Source organism: Trichoplusia ni, chromosome 25, assembly GCF_003590095.1.
Source record: "Trichoplusia ni isolate ovarian cell line Hi5 chromosome 25, tn1, whole genome shotgun sequence".
In the NCBI taxonomy this organism is placed as follows: domain Eukaryota; kingdom Metazoa; phylum Arthropoda; class Insecta; order Lepidoptera; family Noctuidae; genus Trichoplusia; species Trichoplusia ni.
Window position 1 is genome coordinate 3,526,403 of NC_039502.1, and position 15,386 is coordinate 3,541,788.

Here is a 15,386-nt window from a genome sequence, read left to right on the forward strand (position 1 = left end):
CTATTGTTGGCTGGTTTATGAAGGCTATAGTTTTAGACACGCTTGTGATGGATGTGGAAGTACAAGTTAAGCTTTGCTCTTTCTGTGTTATTTTAGTAAGGTTGGATTGGAGGTCAAGGGAAGTGCCCTCGGAATTAGCAATCTTTCCTTAGTTTTGGGAAAGTGTTGATCAGATGAACTCTGACACAGTCGTATGACAGAATGACATGTAATAAAAAGTTTAACATTCTTCTTATGGATGGGAAATCAACAAAGAACTCCTTCAGGTTCAGCGGAAGGAAGTGTCAGACTTTAAATGACTAAAACCCTTTTCTTATTTGCATTACAGTGAAACAAATAAAAAATAATATTCTGGTTCTTACGACACCACTCACCTCATACCACCCGAATAACATGGAAGAAATCCGAATATAAAATAGTTCAAACCACAAAGATAATACGATACACTTTCAGAAGCTTTCATTTAGTTTGATTTAATATCTTTGAATTATTTGAATCATCACTACACCACTGACGACGACAATTAACGAATGTCAAAAACCGTTTGTCAAATTAAGAATTGTAATTGAAATTAATTGATGATTCACATAGGTATTGTCATTTTCAAACTTTCGATTGTATTTTGTAAAATATTGCTGAACAATAACCTATGAGTTCAGTTTCATAAAAACATTACGTCTGTATCTATTTAGATCAATGACGAAGGTGCGTTGATAATCGATTCATCTAAATCGGTCTAATAGTTACAGTGGTACCAATACTTAAATAAAGCAAGGCCGTCAAAATTAACATAGCTTCATTGACTTACTGTTTTTATTGCAAACATAAATACCAGCATCCATTCATTTATCGGCCGTTGTAAATAGCAGAATTGGGGCCCTGATTAGGTCACAATAGTTTATAAGATCGACGAATGCTTTTCCTGAGTCTGAGCGTCTTTGTGCATGTGACTTAAATATTTTTGAAACCCTCCGCGAAACAAGAATTAAATCCTTAGTGGTTAATCCGATTGAAAAAACGTAAACTACATATTTCAATAATAACTGTGGTAGTTCAAGTAAATATAACGAACACTTCAGCTTCTCTTTTGTTATAAATAAAAATGAATTGCTGTTCGTTAGTCTCGCTAAAACTCGAGAACGGCTGAACCGATTTGGCTCCTTTTATTCTTGAAATATTCGTTGCAGTCGACATCAACTGCTAGGCGGTACGTAGTTCGCCGGGACAGCTAGTCAGCAATATATGTACCTACATATCTAAAGGTGACAACTATTATAAAAGGAATCCATTATTCCTCATTCTGAGAGCTAAAGATAACATTCACAGAATCTGTAGTAGCTCTAGATGTTAGTAGTTCTGATAACACGACCGGATACACGATATTACATTACACGAGTATCTAAGAAGGACGCATTGTGTACTAACGTTTTTATTTCTCAAGGCCATATGTAAAACGCGAACTCATCTTAATTGTTACGTTAATAACACGTTCTGTTAACGTTAACTAATATTTCAAGTTAGATGGATTGCTTGAAGATTGTTCATAGTTGAGCTCATTAGGTGACTCCGGGTGACTTGGTGGAAAAAGTATTTTCTGTTTGCATGTCTACTGAGAAACTAGGATATTTTATGAGTATCAGTTTCAAAAATTAAGTCGATTTAATCTTCGTATACGTGATTTACGCCTTAGAAGCGAGTACTGGTGGCTAGTTTAATAAATAATTACTTAAATTAAGACGAGTTCTTAAAATCTTGTGATTTTACTAGGCAGAATATAAATATTAAGAGATTATTATTAACAGAAAAAAGGGCTTCTTTAGGTCACTTTAATTTTTATGCCTACTTTGGTGCGTACTAACTTTACCACCTTTTATGATCGTGTTACACAGTATCACAATACAGTGACTTGTTGACGAAGCAGTAACGCAACAAACAATAGATTAGCAAGATCAAAATCAGCAATAATCTGGTGTAACAGCTTAAGTAACTCATCCAGGATGTTACGATGGCTGTTATCTATCACAAATCTAGCAAGACGACGTTATTGTTACCAAACATAACGTAACGATTACTATGTAATAAACTGAGTCCGCTGAGGTGTGATGTATGTGAAACATTTTTAAGTGACGAATTTGAGCGAGATTTTGAAACTGAAATCCGTAGTTTAAATGAGATTTTTCCTTGCAGGCAGAAACGAATTTATATACTTACGTCCGTGGAAAGAATAGTAGAAAATTGGGTATTCAACTAAAAAATAGTTCGGTAAAATATGAAGATGATATAGATATATAATAGCACAGTCAGAGATTTGCTTTTATGCCTAGTTTCACTTGTATTTAATTTCAAATGATCGGTAGGTAATTTGCAATCTCATGTGACGTCACTTATCAAAACCCTTGTTGTCGACTACTGACGTTATTAGTTTCCACTTTCTTACATTTCATAATATTTGATGCATTTCATCTTCTCAGATTGTTTATCATTGAAATCTACTTGACTTACTAATTAAGATATTTACTCGAATACCAAATTATTATCTTAATCACCAATCTAATTGAGATTTACAGTAGAGTAGGTAGTAATTGCCTAAGACAGATTTACACTTGCTTAGCTGCAACAGATATTGGTCATTATAACTATACACATATCATTTTGAAATTCCGTGGTATCAGATTTAAAACTAGAAACAAGATTAAAAAATCAACAGCCAAATAATCAAAAAATAGAAAATACATTCAAGAATACGATTTTGTTGATTTGCCCAACGTTGTCTCTACATTTATTCATATTACGACAAATATGTGATCTCTTAATTAAATGAAGCAACACAAATTACGAACCACATTCATTTATAGCCATAACTAATTACCTAGTAACTACGAGATAGGAGAACCAGTTAGCAGAAGCTATGTATCATTGGTGGGTGTGACACAATTTTCTTATCGAGCCATGACTGTAAAGGAAATTGTATTGTCAGATGCTGATTGTACAACAACAGAGGAATTGCAAACTGATAATACTAAATATTATGAATAATGACATTCTTTGTCAATGATTGTGTTGTTGTTTTTATATATATTTAAATTTTTAAACGGTTTGTGTATTTATTTGTATTTAAGTAAGAGTTTTCATTTGATCTTGTGAATATGTAACTGTGTAGTAGGTACTTAGTAGTTTACAATTAATTGAAGTTTAATCAATTATTACAAAACAATAGACAACAAACTAACAGAGAGGAGCGTAACCAAGTATTTCACTTTTAGAATTGTATGTGACAAACTAACACGCAAGTCCAACAACCTGTGATATAAAATCGAGCATCATCACCATATCCCATAATATAACTAAAAAAAACCGACTTAATGTTGTACTCTACCTACTAGTACCTATTGGTACTTAATCGGGCAAAGGTACAAAATAAAGTACCAGAATCGACACAAAACAAACCCATTCGAAGTACATTTTCACACAATAACGTACTTTCAACCACGGGCACTAAAACTCTCGCCTTTATTGATTGAACGAACTCATAGTGGTCGAAACAATGGCCTAACAATATAGCACTATAGCCCATTCATTCATGAGCACTAACCTACTTCTCTCAATAACTGCGGGAAGGGAAGTAGCGAACATGTTTCGACGTTAAAACGTATTTTATTGAGTTTTATAGTACCAGCTGCGGTTGGGCCACCCTATTCCAAAATGAAGAGTGCTTTAGAAATGTGCTACTTAATAAAGGAACGCATTCGGTCGGAATAGGTTTTAATTCTCATGATTTAACATATTCACATCAGAATGCCCTGTCAGTTACGTGATTATTAAAAATTTAAAGGACATTTTTTGCACGGAAAGTCAAAAATTCTATGAGAAACAAACAGGTAATTGTATACATAACAAGTGCAAGAAATGACCCGCAATTATTTGGATAAGGGTAGCGAAAACAGGCATTAATTGCCCACATACTGATGACACGGTTTGCCTCAGAATGTATAGAATTAATTGGTAGTCTACCAATGATATCATAGTCAATTTCAGACGCAATTACTACAAGATGTGCGTAAGGTTCACTGTGATGACAAACTCTTACTATTTAGTCTGTAGCAATTTACGTAAATGTAAGTAAATTTGTTATGAGTATGAACACAATTGAACTCCGAGGTAAACATTGACGAGTGTCCTTGACAGTGATTTTCGTCACAATACGAATAAGTATTGAGTAATAGAAACTGGTTGCTTTGTATAAAAAGTGTTGTTAATGTAGAGCCGCGAAGGATTGCATGCAATTTAGGTAGTTTGTTTTCATATTTGTTTAAGCCTAGCATTACAATAGAATTTTGGGATAGAAATATAGGGAGAGGCGTTTAATTGCCTGAATTACGATTTTTCTGGGCATATTTTTTTGGCACTGAATAGTACAAGTATGTAATAAGTAGTAAGTCAAATTTGAGAGCATGGCAACACCTTAATAGCCGGCAGCAGGCACAAAAATATTTCAATTAGAATTGTAATTTTTTGTTAGTTACTAGTTGGTTCTTTTTAGCTCACTGCTATTCGCAGACAGTGTACCGTGACAGCGAAAAATCGCAAAAAATGGGAATAGACGTACCACAGAATATAGTACAGCCAGTTTTTATTTAATGAAACCTACATAGGTATTCGCCCGCAGCAGTGTTTTCCTTAGTACTTACGATGCGACTAAATATTATGCACATTTTGCATTCTTTGTCTTGTGCCAAGTCCTTGACACAAACGTTTGGTTTGATACAAGATTGTTTAGTGATTTCAATCACGATGTATCTATTCGTCAATCCTATTTAACCATCAAAGAGTCTAACGATGTTCTCAATCTACGGTTTGGTATTTTTAATATAATTCAAAGTTATTATACTTAAAGTTCTTTTTGAACGGTAATCAATGCACGATAGTTTATGACAGACAGCAAATTTTTTGTTTGAAACATAAACACAAACTTACTTAAACATGTCACAAAACTTTCACTTTCTGATGCACATCACATTTTATTCACTGGAACACGCATTAACGAATAAAATCACCATTTGATAATACCATGTATGCGTATGAGCAACCGCCTAGCCACTAGTCAGTTCGACGCACGAATGTCGGCGCGTGCCGCCAGTAACTTGCCGCTACGATGTAATTGCTGAGCAAACGCGATGAAAAACGCTCTTTGCTTTATTAATGAACGAATAAATAAAGCGAAATTATGGTTTGGTAGAAAGGCAAAAGAATAACAACCGAAATAAAAAAAACTTGAGTTGAATATGCCAGCTGTTACGTAGCGATTTTATCACACAGATCTGCCGAAATCTGCAACTTTCTTCGTATTTTTGACCACTTTTGCTCAATTATTTGGAATTCGTTTTACGAGTTTCAAGATTTCTAATAATACACAGAGCATGTGGTCAACACAGGTGGAGTGTGCATTTATGTTTACACTCACACCGATAAAATACCTTTTACTCTATGAAATAAAAACTTTCTTGTAACATAGCGGCGTATCGTACATGAATGTTATAACAGTTTATAAAATTACACGTTGCTCTTTCTGGTGAATGAACACAGCTACGGTGTAATTCAGTAACATTTTACGGCTCCTAACTCATTCACTAGCTTGAGGCGTGTTTATGTTGCGGTCGTGTAGATGAATCTGACATTAAAATAAATGACTAAAGAAGAGTACCGAATATGAAACATTGTGTAATTCTAATGGAGAGTCATGAGGTGAGGTTACATATTCTAATGTATTTATGTGATGAAACATTTTTAATATTTAGTAAAATTGTTGCATATGAAGTTTCGCTAGTATAAATTTGCATCATTACTACATCGTTCACGTGAGAAGTAATGAATGAATTAAGACTATATTATTTTGTTACATATTATAAAGCGAAGTCGCTTCCTTTGTATATCTGTCCCTATAGGTTGAAATCTTTAAACCTACGCAACAGATTGTAAAGTTTTTTTATCAGTTATTCAAGAGTAAGGTTATTTTATATGATGTTAATGTCTTTGGGCATATCACAGATAATAAAATTCTAAGGTAGATGATAGTATTTTGTTAAATATGTCGTTAAAAACTTAGAATAAAGTACATCTCACTTAAAAGAAAATTCATTAAACAACTAAAATAACATTCTAACTGCAACACACGCATCACGCCACAATAATTTGAAGTCTTAATTATACTGTTTAATGAACAGATGCATCGTCTGTGTGTCATTGACGTTACAATTGTCGTGGTATAGAAAGCTCGTGATCTATTGTCATAGGGTTCAAGTCGTGTCGTCATTTCTGTTCGACTATTAGCATTGATAATTATGTTGTGTGGTTGTATTTGCTGTTAGCTGAGAACAGAAGGTGTATTTTCTGTGAAACTGGATTTCTAAACGTTAAAGGCCATTAAATTAACTTTTGGTACTACAATGATGCAATTTGACAGAGGCCTAGGTCCGGCGGTTGATTACGATAAGCTGAGTTGAATCTTGATTTACATAGTCAAGACATCGGTAGTAAAATGTGATCTAAATCAGTTTAGCGGCTATGAAAATAGGCGGGATAAACAGACTGGCTGGTGTTGAAAATGAAAAAAAAAAACATTTATAAGTATAAATTTTACACCGTACAACATAAACACTGTGTTGATAATTTGTGGTTCACGAAAATAAATGACATTGATTTACTTGAAGACTTAGGTAAGCAAGAATGTAGTTGCATTTGCAATTTAGCACCTTATACTTATCACAGTTTCATATCGTAAAGTACTAAAGTAGGACTTAAAATCGAGTATACTTTGAGCTGTTCATCACTCAACCTCTATTGTTCAACAAGTTTTAAATGACAGTAAAATCTTTATGACATTTTATAACTGTCATTGAGTTTCATTGTCTTTTATGACTTTAATTGACTTCTTTACAGTCTATAAGATGAGTTAAAGTATCTTTGAGTATTAGTGTTAAACGGATGTTGCTGGACACACTTTAACGACAGTTAAAACGATGTGGGTCTCAAAGCTGTAATTCTTTGCCGTCCATTAGTTAAATAATTTATCCGTGGGACTATGTCTATTCAAAACGAATTCCGGTGATTTAAATCCATTACTACAAATTTAAAAACAAAAACAACGTAACGTTCACAAAAATTAAAATTGTTTTGCCAGTAAAAAAGCACTGTGTCGGAAATCATTTTATTTTTAATTAACCGTCGCTTTTTTCAAAAAAGTTGACACACAGAAGCTGTTTAGTACCAAATATACATGGAAAGAGATTTTTAGCTGATGGATAAACATTTAAATTCAAAGAATGTATAACTTACATGATAGCAGAGTGGTGTCGCTGGTGCATCGGCGCGGAGGGCGTGGCGGGCGGCAGCGCGGACAGCGACGCGGGCTGCGGGGAGCCGCACCACCGACCCTCGCGCACGTCTGATGAGCCTGCCAATAGACAGCTGTGGTAAAATTGGTGTTTCGGAGATGAGGAACTGTAGTAGAAGTGTATTATTGTGTTATAATATGGCAGTAACAGTAAGAAATGAGAACATAGAAAGAGGCAATCTATACTTCCTCTTTAAGTTTTTCTTGCATTATCTTCTATTTTCAGAGTTAAAGTTTTTAATAAATATTGAATAAATATATGTGGTGTACTGGAATGTAGTGTAACAACTCACAGACAAAAACAAAGATCAACTCAACTCAACTCAACTCGGCTCTTAAACAATCAACATACCGAGTCGTGACTCGCACTTAGTATTATTTCGACTAGATAACTAACTAGGTCGAATTATCAGGTAGGTGATGATTTAAATACTCACTGCCATAGAGTGTGAGATGAGACGGAGGTCTGCTGGCCAGCACCGGTGTGGAGCCATATCGCTCTCCGCCCGCTGACAGACGCCCGCCGAGCGGCTTGAACGCTATCGGACGGATCACTGATTTGCCCTGGAACAAGAAGATATAACTTGTTAAATACAATGGTGTTTGATAAGTTTTTAAAAGAACAAATAATGCTAAGAACATTTTATAAAACAAGGATAGGTTTGCAGAGTGACACATGTGGTAAATGTTACTTTACAACAAATAAGAAACGGTTTTATTAACTACAATGCTAATCACTGATGAAAATGAATAGAGTATACTTAGAACATAGAGCATGGTGTACAGGTTCCAATGAAATAAATAAAAGTTATAATAATGTATCGCCAAATATGTAACTGGATATATAAGCCAAAGTTCATACTAATTAGACATGCACCGTGACGAAAAGATGAATATTTTCATGATTGCTTTCAAGTAATTTTGCATAGCAAATGTATGAATACAGTATCACTGCTATTCAAAGTACGAATCAAGGCATTTAAAACTATCAAACAATTACCAGACAAAAATACATATAAGAAAATTTCACAAGAAACAGTGATATTATTATATCTCAATCTCGAATCCATTTATTCCTGATTATAATCCGAAACAAATCGTATTTTTAAAAGCGTTCGTTAGTTAATAACTCCGTGCGCAGTTATCTGAGCACGGATTTGACATTTCGTACGCAACAACGCATCTAAATGTCATGACACAAATGTCAACACTGGTTTATTTGGTGCATCAGCGTGTGTTACCGTTAACATGATATATGGCGAAAAATATATGGACGTCGTGATGGCATTAATCAGGGTCTCTCGACTAAATTAGGCCAGGGCATTATTAAAGTCGTGTAGCGGACTCTTGGAATCTATAACTTGTGTGGTACATTTCTATAACTGTATTTTAAGACTTATGTGTACTGGTGCATGAAAGATGCTATGACAATTAAATGACGATTTTTGTAAAGGACTTACAAAAGGACGTGTGTTATATTGATACTTGTATTATATTATAAGAGTTAGTCGTCATCTCCCACGATCAAATCTCGCACGATCGAGGGAGATGGCACAAAATAATTTAATTTATTTTTCTAGTCGTCAACTCCCACGACACTTAAAATCATTGCTGATTTGGTACAGTCAATTATAAAAGGTATATATATATAAGTTAACCACTCCGATAAAACAACAGTCATATCGGGAGGTAATGATGATAAAACATGTCGACTGATACGTTCTCAGATTGTGATACCACAGTTAACACACGGTTGTAACAGGTCCATTTCCCTTAATTATACTGTACGACTAGTTAGAGGAGCACTTGCGTGGGGCTACGACACTAAAATATAAATATTATTATAAACGAAAAAACAAACCGGCGCAATGTCAGTTTATTGTTTACAAATGAGAGAATGTGATTTGACATTGACATTAGACGCTCGATATTCATCACTCCAGTGTTGTCAGCACAAAAGTGACTAACTTCCTTGTACGCGAACTTAGTTTTATTTATTTAATAATATTGATGGTTCCATTTATTTAAATAAATCAAAAAGCTTATTTTAAATAATTGTTATATGTAAGTCATAATTAATTATGAACATTTTACATTTTAAGCTCGATGTCTTTAGTGGCGGACTTTCCCTACTTTGTTCTTTGTGAATACTATATGGCAACATTAAGGGTACTTTTGAGTGGAGTACAAACGACGAAAATCTTTTTATTGTACGTTTTTTTCCACCGCTGCTACAGTACATTGAGCTATTTTCTAAATTCCTTATTCATTTTTTTACTATTATTGGTTTTATTTTGGTTCTTTTACACTCTGGGGCAGAAATCGGCCAAGTCCTTTAAATTCATCTCAAATATTTTTTTTTAGATTGTTTATTGTCTTAAGATTATACACTTAAAAAGTATTATTTTTTTAAACCAAGAATAATAATAAATAAAAAGTGTGATTAAAAAAAAGAATTACTTATCCTATGCTCAGTTTAGTCGAATAATAAGTACATGCTTGGCGGCATTAGCGGTATCTTTATGGCCGCCATTTTATTCGGTATTTACTTTTACACCTATTTAAATGTTGAAATGTATTTAACAACTTAAAATCGATAGACTCGATGTATTCTGTCAATCATTTTAACGCATCGAGTATTAAACGGATTCCTTTTTTGTAGACCTCTTTGCTCTTATCAACATAATAATCAAAATATTTAAAATAATCGATTCTGTGTGAAATATATTTTTTATTTGACTGTACTTTACACGAGAGTGGGAGTTGACGACTAGAAAAATAAATTAAATTATTTTGTGCCATCTCCCTCGATCGTGCGAGATTTGATCGTGGGAGATGACGACTAACTCGAGAGGTAAAACTGACGTTTCCGGGTTTAATCTCAGCACCTACTGAATCGATTTGTATAATATTTTACCAATTGATAGCCAAGTGATGAGATTGTTTTTTCTAAAGGTTTACTGTAGTTATGATATGTTGTATTAATACGTATCTATATAGATCATAAGATTATGCGTATGCTAAATATTCAAAAGTCAAATACCAAAAACAGTATTTGTGATCTACATACTCTAATTTTGGTATTTAAGTTTTGCAAGAATTTCTGAATAAGGAATTGGTTCACATTGAAAATGGTTTGAATAACAATTTGTATTACAGACAGAGGCTTACGTTAACTCTGATTGTGTAATATTATTATTTAACATTAAAATCTTGATGCTGTTGATACGAAAGTTTGGAAACAATAGAAACAAAATTATGTAATTTAATAAAAACTTGCATAATTCTGTGTCATTTTATGTAAGGATAAATATTTATAGAATTCGTTGAATACATGAAATTTATTCTTCTTATTGTTTTATGCTCTGATTTTGGAAAGCCTTTTTATAACGACTAAGCTCAGCAGTTTCTGATAATGAGACAGATATAGACTATAAGGCAGCATCCCATTCATGCTAAGTAAAATATTTTTTAGTGTCAAATTGGCTATAACTCCTCATAAAACATCTGGGTTTAATTAAGTAGGTTATAAGAAATAGACCATGAAGTTCAACAGCGCTGACAAAACTTGCACCGGCAAAAACTCAAGACATTAAATGGTCCTTTTTTGATAAAGTAATTAATAAAATATACATAAAGCTTGTTTAACGTGCCAACGGATCAATCAGGCGGAATGACGGAGTTTGCCGTAAAAACGCATGCCATACGACCATCGACGTCGAACTGACGGGAGTCACAAAAACTTGAACACTTCACATAGCTGCATACAACTCTGCTTAAGTAGCGACTTCAAGTCGTCAACTTTAAATAAAGAGATGTTACCGTATACATTAATTAACATAGGTATTTGATGATAAAAATGTACATTGTTTTGTGCCTTTTATCGTAACGGTACACATAGATTTTGGTTAAGAATTTCTCGAAAACGGTACCTTAATCTTTGAATTCATAGAAAAAATACCAACTAAGTGTGATTGAACTGTCTATCACGGTTAGAACGATACAGACAGGAGAAAGGTAGACGTAAGGACAACAAAGCCATATTAAAAGGGTCCCATTTTATCCTCTGGGTACGGAATCCTAAAAATAACATGCACAAAAAGACGGATACAAAATATTGAATTTTAGTCCAACACATTTAATGTAACGGACATAATCTTCTCTAAGTAAAGTGCTGTAAAGACATAAATACGAGAAATAAACATTTAATAATGTACAAGAAACTAATTGGAATCTTTAAGAACCGATATGTACTACTTTATGTCATATGTGTAAAGCAACTGTGTTAATTGAAATACTGAGTCCGTTAGCAATCATTACATGTACCTACTCTCTTTATTAACACTGTAATTCCTGTTTTAATAACAGAATGATTGGAACATAGGTGCGGTGAAAAGCTTCGTATCCGTAAGGGATATTTTAAAATATTGGTACACGGAACCATAAGATTGTTAATGTGAGTTTATAAATGGAAACTTAACGTTTCTTTTTTCGAGATTTTGCTTGAAATTTGACAACTTAAAAACATCTAATATCTGAATCCGATTTACTCCTAGCCTTTAATGACATTACATTTTTATCCATATTGTAGTTTTACGAACAGCTTATTGACTTTAAGCACATCTGTAAACCTAGAGTTAGTAATATAATTTTAATCGTCATAGTTCAGTTATTTTGCTTACATGAATTTATCTCAGATTCTGATAAAAGTTTAAAAAGAGGGTTTAAATTTGGTTTTAAGTCAGACAAACCTTACTATTTAGGATATAAAGAATTAATTACAGTTAATTAAAAGTTGACAGGTCAATATCGGGTCCACGCTAGAAAATAAGCATACACATAATGACATAAGCCTAGTACGGTGTTTTGAAACCTGTTACAAGTGTGAAATTGTGAAACTGGATTGCACACTCGCATTTGCAATGCAAAATACTTTCACAGGAAGTTTTCGCATAATAATAGTAAGCTGTTGTTACTCTATATTTTATGGTGACTCGTCGTGGCTGTTGCTAAAAAGGCAAGTGTTTCTTAATACTTTATTATCGTTGTCTAACAAGTTATTTGACATTATGACGAGCTATAGGGTTGAAGGAAGTGTAAATATTAATAGAGTAAAAGCCAGGAGGTATTTAAATAATGTAGCAGTTGGATATAGTTTTAAGAATAATTTGCACTGTGTCAAAACCATACGATTATGAATCACACATTTTTATTTCTGCAATATTCGTTAAGGTAAATGATGTGAAGGCCGCAATGTTTCACCGAATATAACGAAAATGCCAATTGGGAGGTTTTAAGACGGCAAATGTAAAATATCTACACAGGAGTGTACAGGGAAAAAGTCCAGTCGGCCAAACAATCTCTCAAAGACGCCAAGTATGTGCAGTCCAAACAAAGGACGCCGTTTGTTCAGGAAGACGTTTGTAGGTTAAGTGACGGCTCGACAACCGAGGAAACCTTCTAAAAGCCCGGTAATAGTCCCATAAAGTACAGTAATGACAATATTCCACGTAAATGATGGCTTTTCACTCATAAATATTGGACAAACAACATCACTATTGATAGGACTGTCGCATTGATGGGTTAATCGTGACACGATAGTCGTTCAGGAGTTTAGTGGTACTTGTTCCAGTAATTCTTTGGCGTATAATGTTTAACTTTTAAAAATAGATAAATATTTATGTTCTCAACCACTATTTGATTGGGCTTAAAGGTTCGTAAGTCACTGGACTAGCATTTGATCGACAGGTTTGTATTGGCAAAATTGAACGAAATTATCTGGGGTAGGCAGCCAACTAATAATCCCGTTCACTAAGAGTTTTTCCTATCATTTTTTTTTTAATTGGAAATTTAATAACGCATGGGTTAGTTCGGCCAGCCAGTTAGTCTGGAACGGACGTGCATGTATATTTTGAAAAACATTCAAATGTAAATGTTTGCTCACTCTTTTGTTTTCTCTGATATGTTTGGTTTGATCTGAAGATATCAAACGCCTTACTTAGTCTTAACTTATACCGTCCATTAAAAGTGCATATTAGTCCCATGTTTATAAGCCATACGTCTAGCTCGATTACAAACTCATGTTTCCATAGCAAGTCGTCATCACTAACAGTGTCGTAAATTTTACGATTATATGTCCTCTTTCTAGCATTCGAATGGGTTTTATTACTAGCGAATGGTTTGATTGACATAGTTATGTGTATAAATACATTGTAAATTCTAGTCTAGATCCGCTTCATCCCAGAAAGTGGTCCACTTAGGACTTCTAAGTAAGATACGATGTTAATAAAAGTACTTGAGGATCGTACTGATACCGTGAATACGTTTTATGGTCTTGGGGTGATAATTATTGACCTATTTGCATAGCAATTAGAAATAACAAGAACAGAAATAATTAGCTTAGTCTACTTACAGGTTACCACGGTTTAAAACACGTTGCCCTAATTAAAGATGTTTCGCCGTTCGTATGTGTTAGAATTATGTGTTTGGTGATAATTGATAAGATTTGAAAGATATTTATGGAATCATATTTGTTTTAAATTGTGCATCATTGTTTATTAATGCTCCTTTGTCTTTGAGACAATATGTACCTGAACTTGTTCATTAAATTGGTTTTACGCGCAGATAACGTTAAAGTCACTTACACCAATTCAATTGCCCGTGTGCTACCGACACTACTATTTATGGCTTAACTGGACTTGTAATTTTACGATAATACCCATATAATCAGAGGAATAGATAAAATGAGCTGTAATATAACGTAATAAAACAATTTTACGCACTTGTAACTTCCTTAGAAACATCTGAAGCTACAAGATTTTATTGAGCAGTATATTATGAACTAGTCTATCTCTACGTCTTACAGTTGTGTAAGCGGGACAGCGCACTACAAGATGTAGAGCGGCATCTCTCTTTCACACCAGTAGGTAATGATATTTCTTTGAGAGTAAGTGGTAGGTTCTCAGTGCATTACACAAAGCTTCCCGCTACGGCCCGAGGGTTTCGCAAGACAGTCGATCTAGTCGGCGGAAGATTGCGTACTGCATTGGATAGGACGGATAATTTCCTCTGTCGTTACTATCGTTAGCTCGACAGACCATTTCCAATTACTAGAAAATGTCGGCAAAAAATAGGAACTGTTGAGTGGTCGCGGATTGTGTGGTCATTATTAGTTTAGCGGCTTTACTCGCTTGCTAGTTAATTGTATCCTATTCACAGTTCCTCTTGAGAAGTAGATATTTTATATAGGTACGAGTATATGGAAATAATTTGTTAGATTCGGCGATTTTATAATTTTAACTTTAGCAATAATTTGTTTGTAAATTTGTAAGATGAAGATCTATGAATTATATATAGTTAATTTTAGCAGCAAAATATTGTAAATCAACGTAATGAGAATAAACCAAGCAACACAAATAAAAATCTGATCGAATCGGACACTGATATAAAAATGCGGATAAATAAAATCCTAATATGAAACATAATCATAACATCTAACAGTAATTGGTAATAAAGTAATAAATAGCTACGTTTATACGGCGGTAACAAGTAATGGCGTGCAAGCCGACGGGTGCCTTACTATAAATCATGGACGCCACCCAGCGAGCTGATGTGGGACAAGTAGACATCGGAACAAGTCCGGCTGGTGTTGCGAGCGGGAGCTTCGGGTTGCCAGCTGTATAACAATGTTGTTGGAAAATAGTTTGACAAGTATTCTTGTTAATTTTCATTCGAGTAGTGTTGGAAAGAAGCTTGAAAGGAGCTAGAATTTTATTATAATCGGTTTAGTGGTTTAGGAGTCCATTGAGGACAAACATTGTGACACGAGAGATTTATATATATAATATAGTATATGTATATTGAAACGGTAATGTCGTGCTTATTGTCTAAACAAATATGAATAACTAGCTGTTGCCCGCGACTTCGTCCCCGTGGGTAGAAGATATAAGTTATGATATTTTGTACCTGCCCTGTTTTTTTCACATTTGCCATTGTA

The 15,386-nt window shown here is 34.0% G+C and overlaps 1 protein-coding gene across 5 annotated transcripts in view; it reads right to left on the bottom strand.

Moving 5' to 3' along the window:
- The window catches only part of LOC113505227 (leucine zipper putative tumor suppressor 2 homolog), a 90,805-nt gene that overhangs the window by 8,735 nt on the left and 66,684 nt on the right, over positions 1-15,386 (bottom strand). For 3 of the 5 annotated variants that reach the window (XM_026887840.1, XM_026887841.1, XM_026887842.1), the window contains 2 exons: positions 7,828-7,954; positions 7,333-7,450 (listed from right to left, as the gene is read on the bottom strand). In XM_026887840.1, the coding sequence (XP_026743641.1) occupies positions 7,333-7,450; positions 7,828-7,954 (245 nt within the window). Of the gene's footprint in view, positions 1-374; positions 557-7,332; positions 7,451-7,827; positions 7,955-8,390; positions 8,832-15,386 lie in introns of those variants that run through there. The other 2 variants (XM_026887843.1, XM_026887844.1) reach the window with 2 other exon arrangements.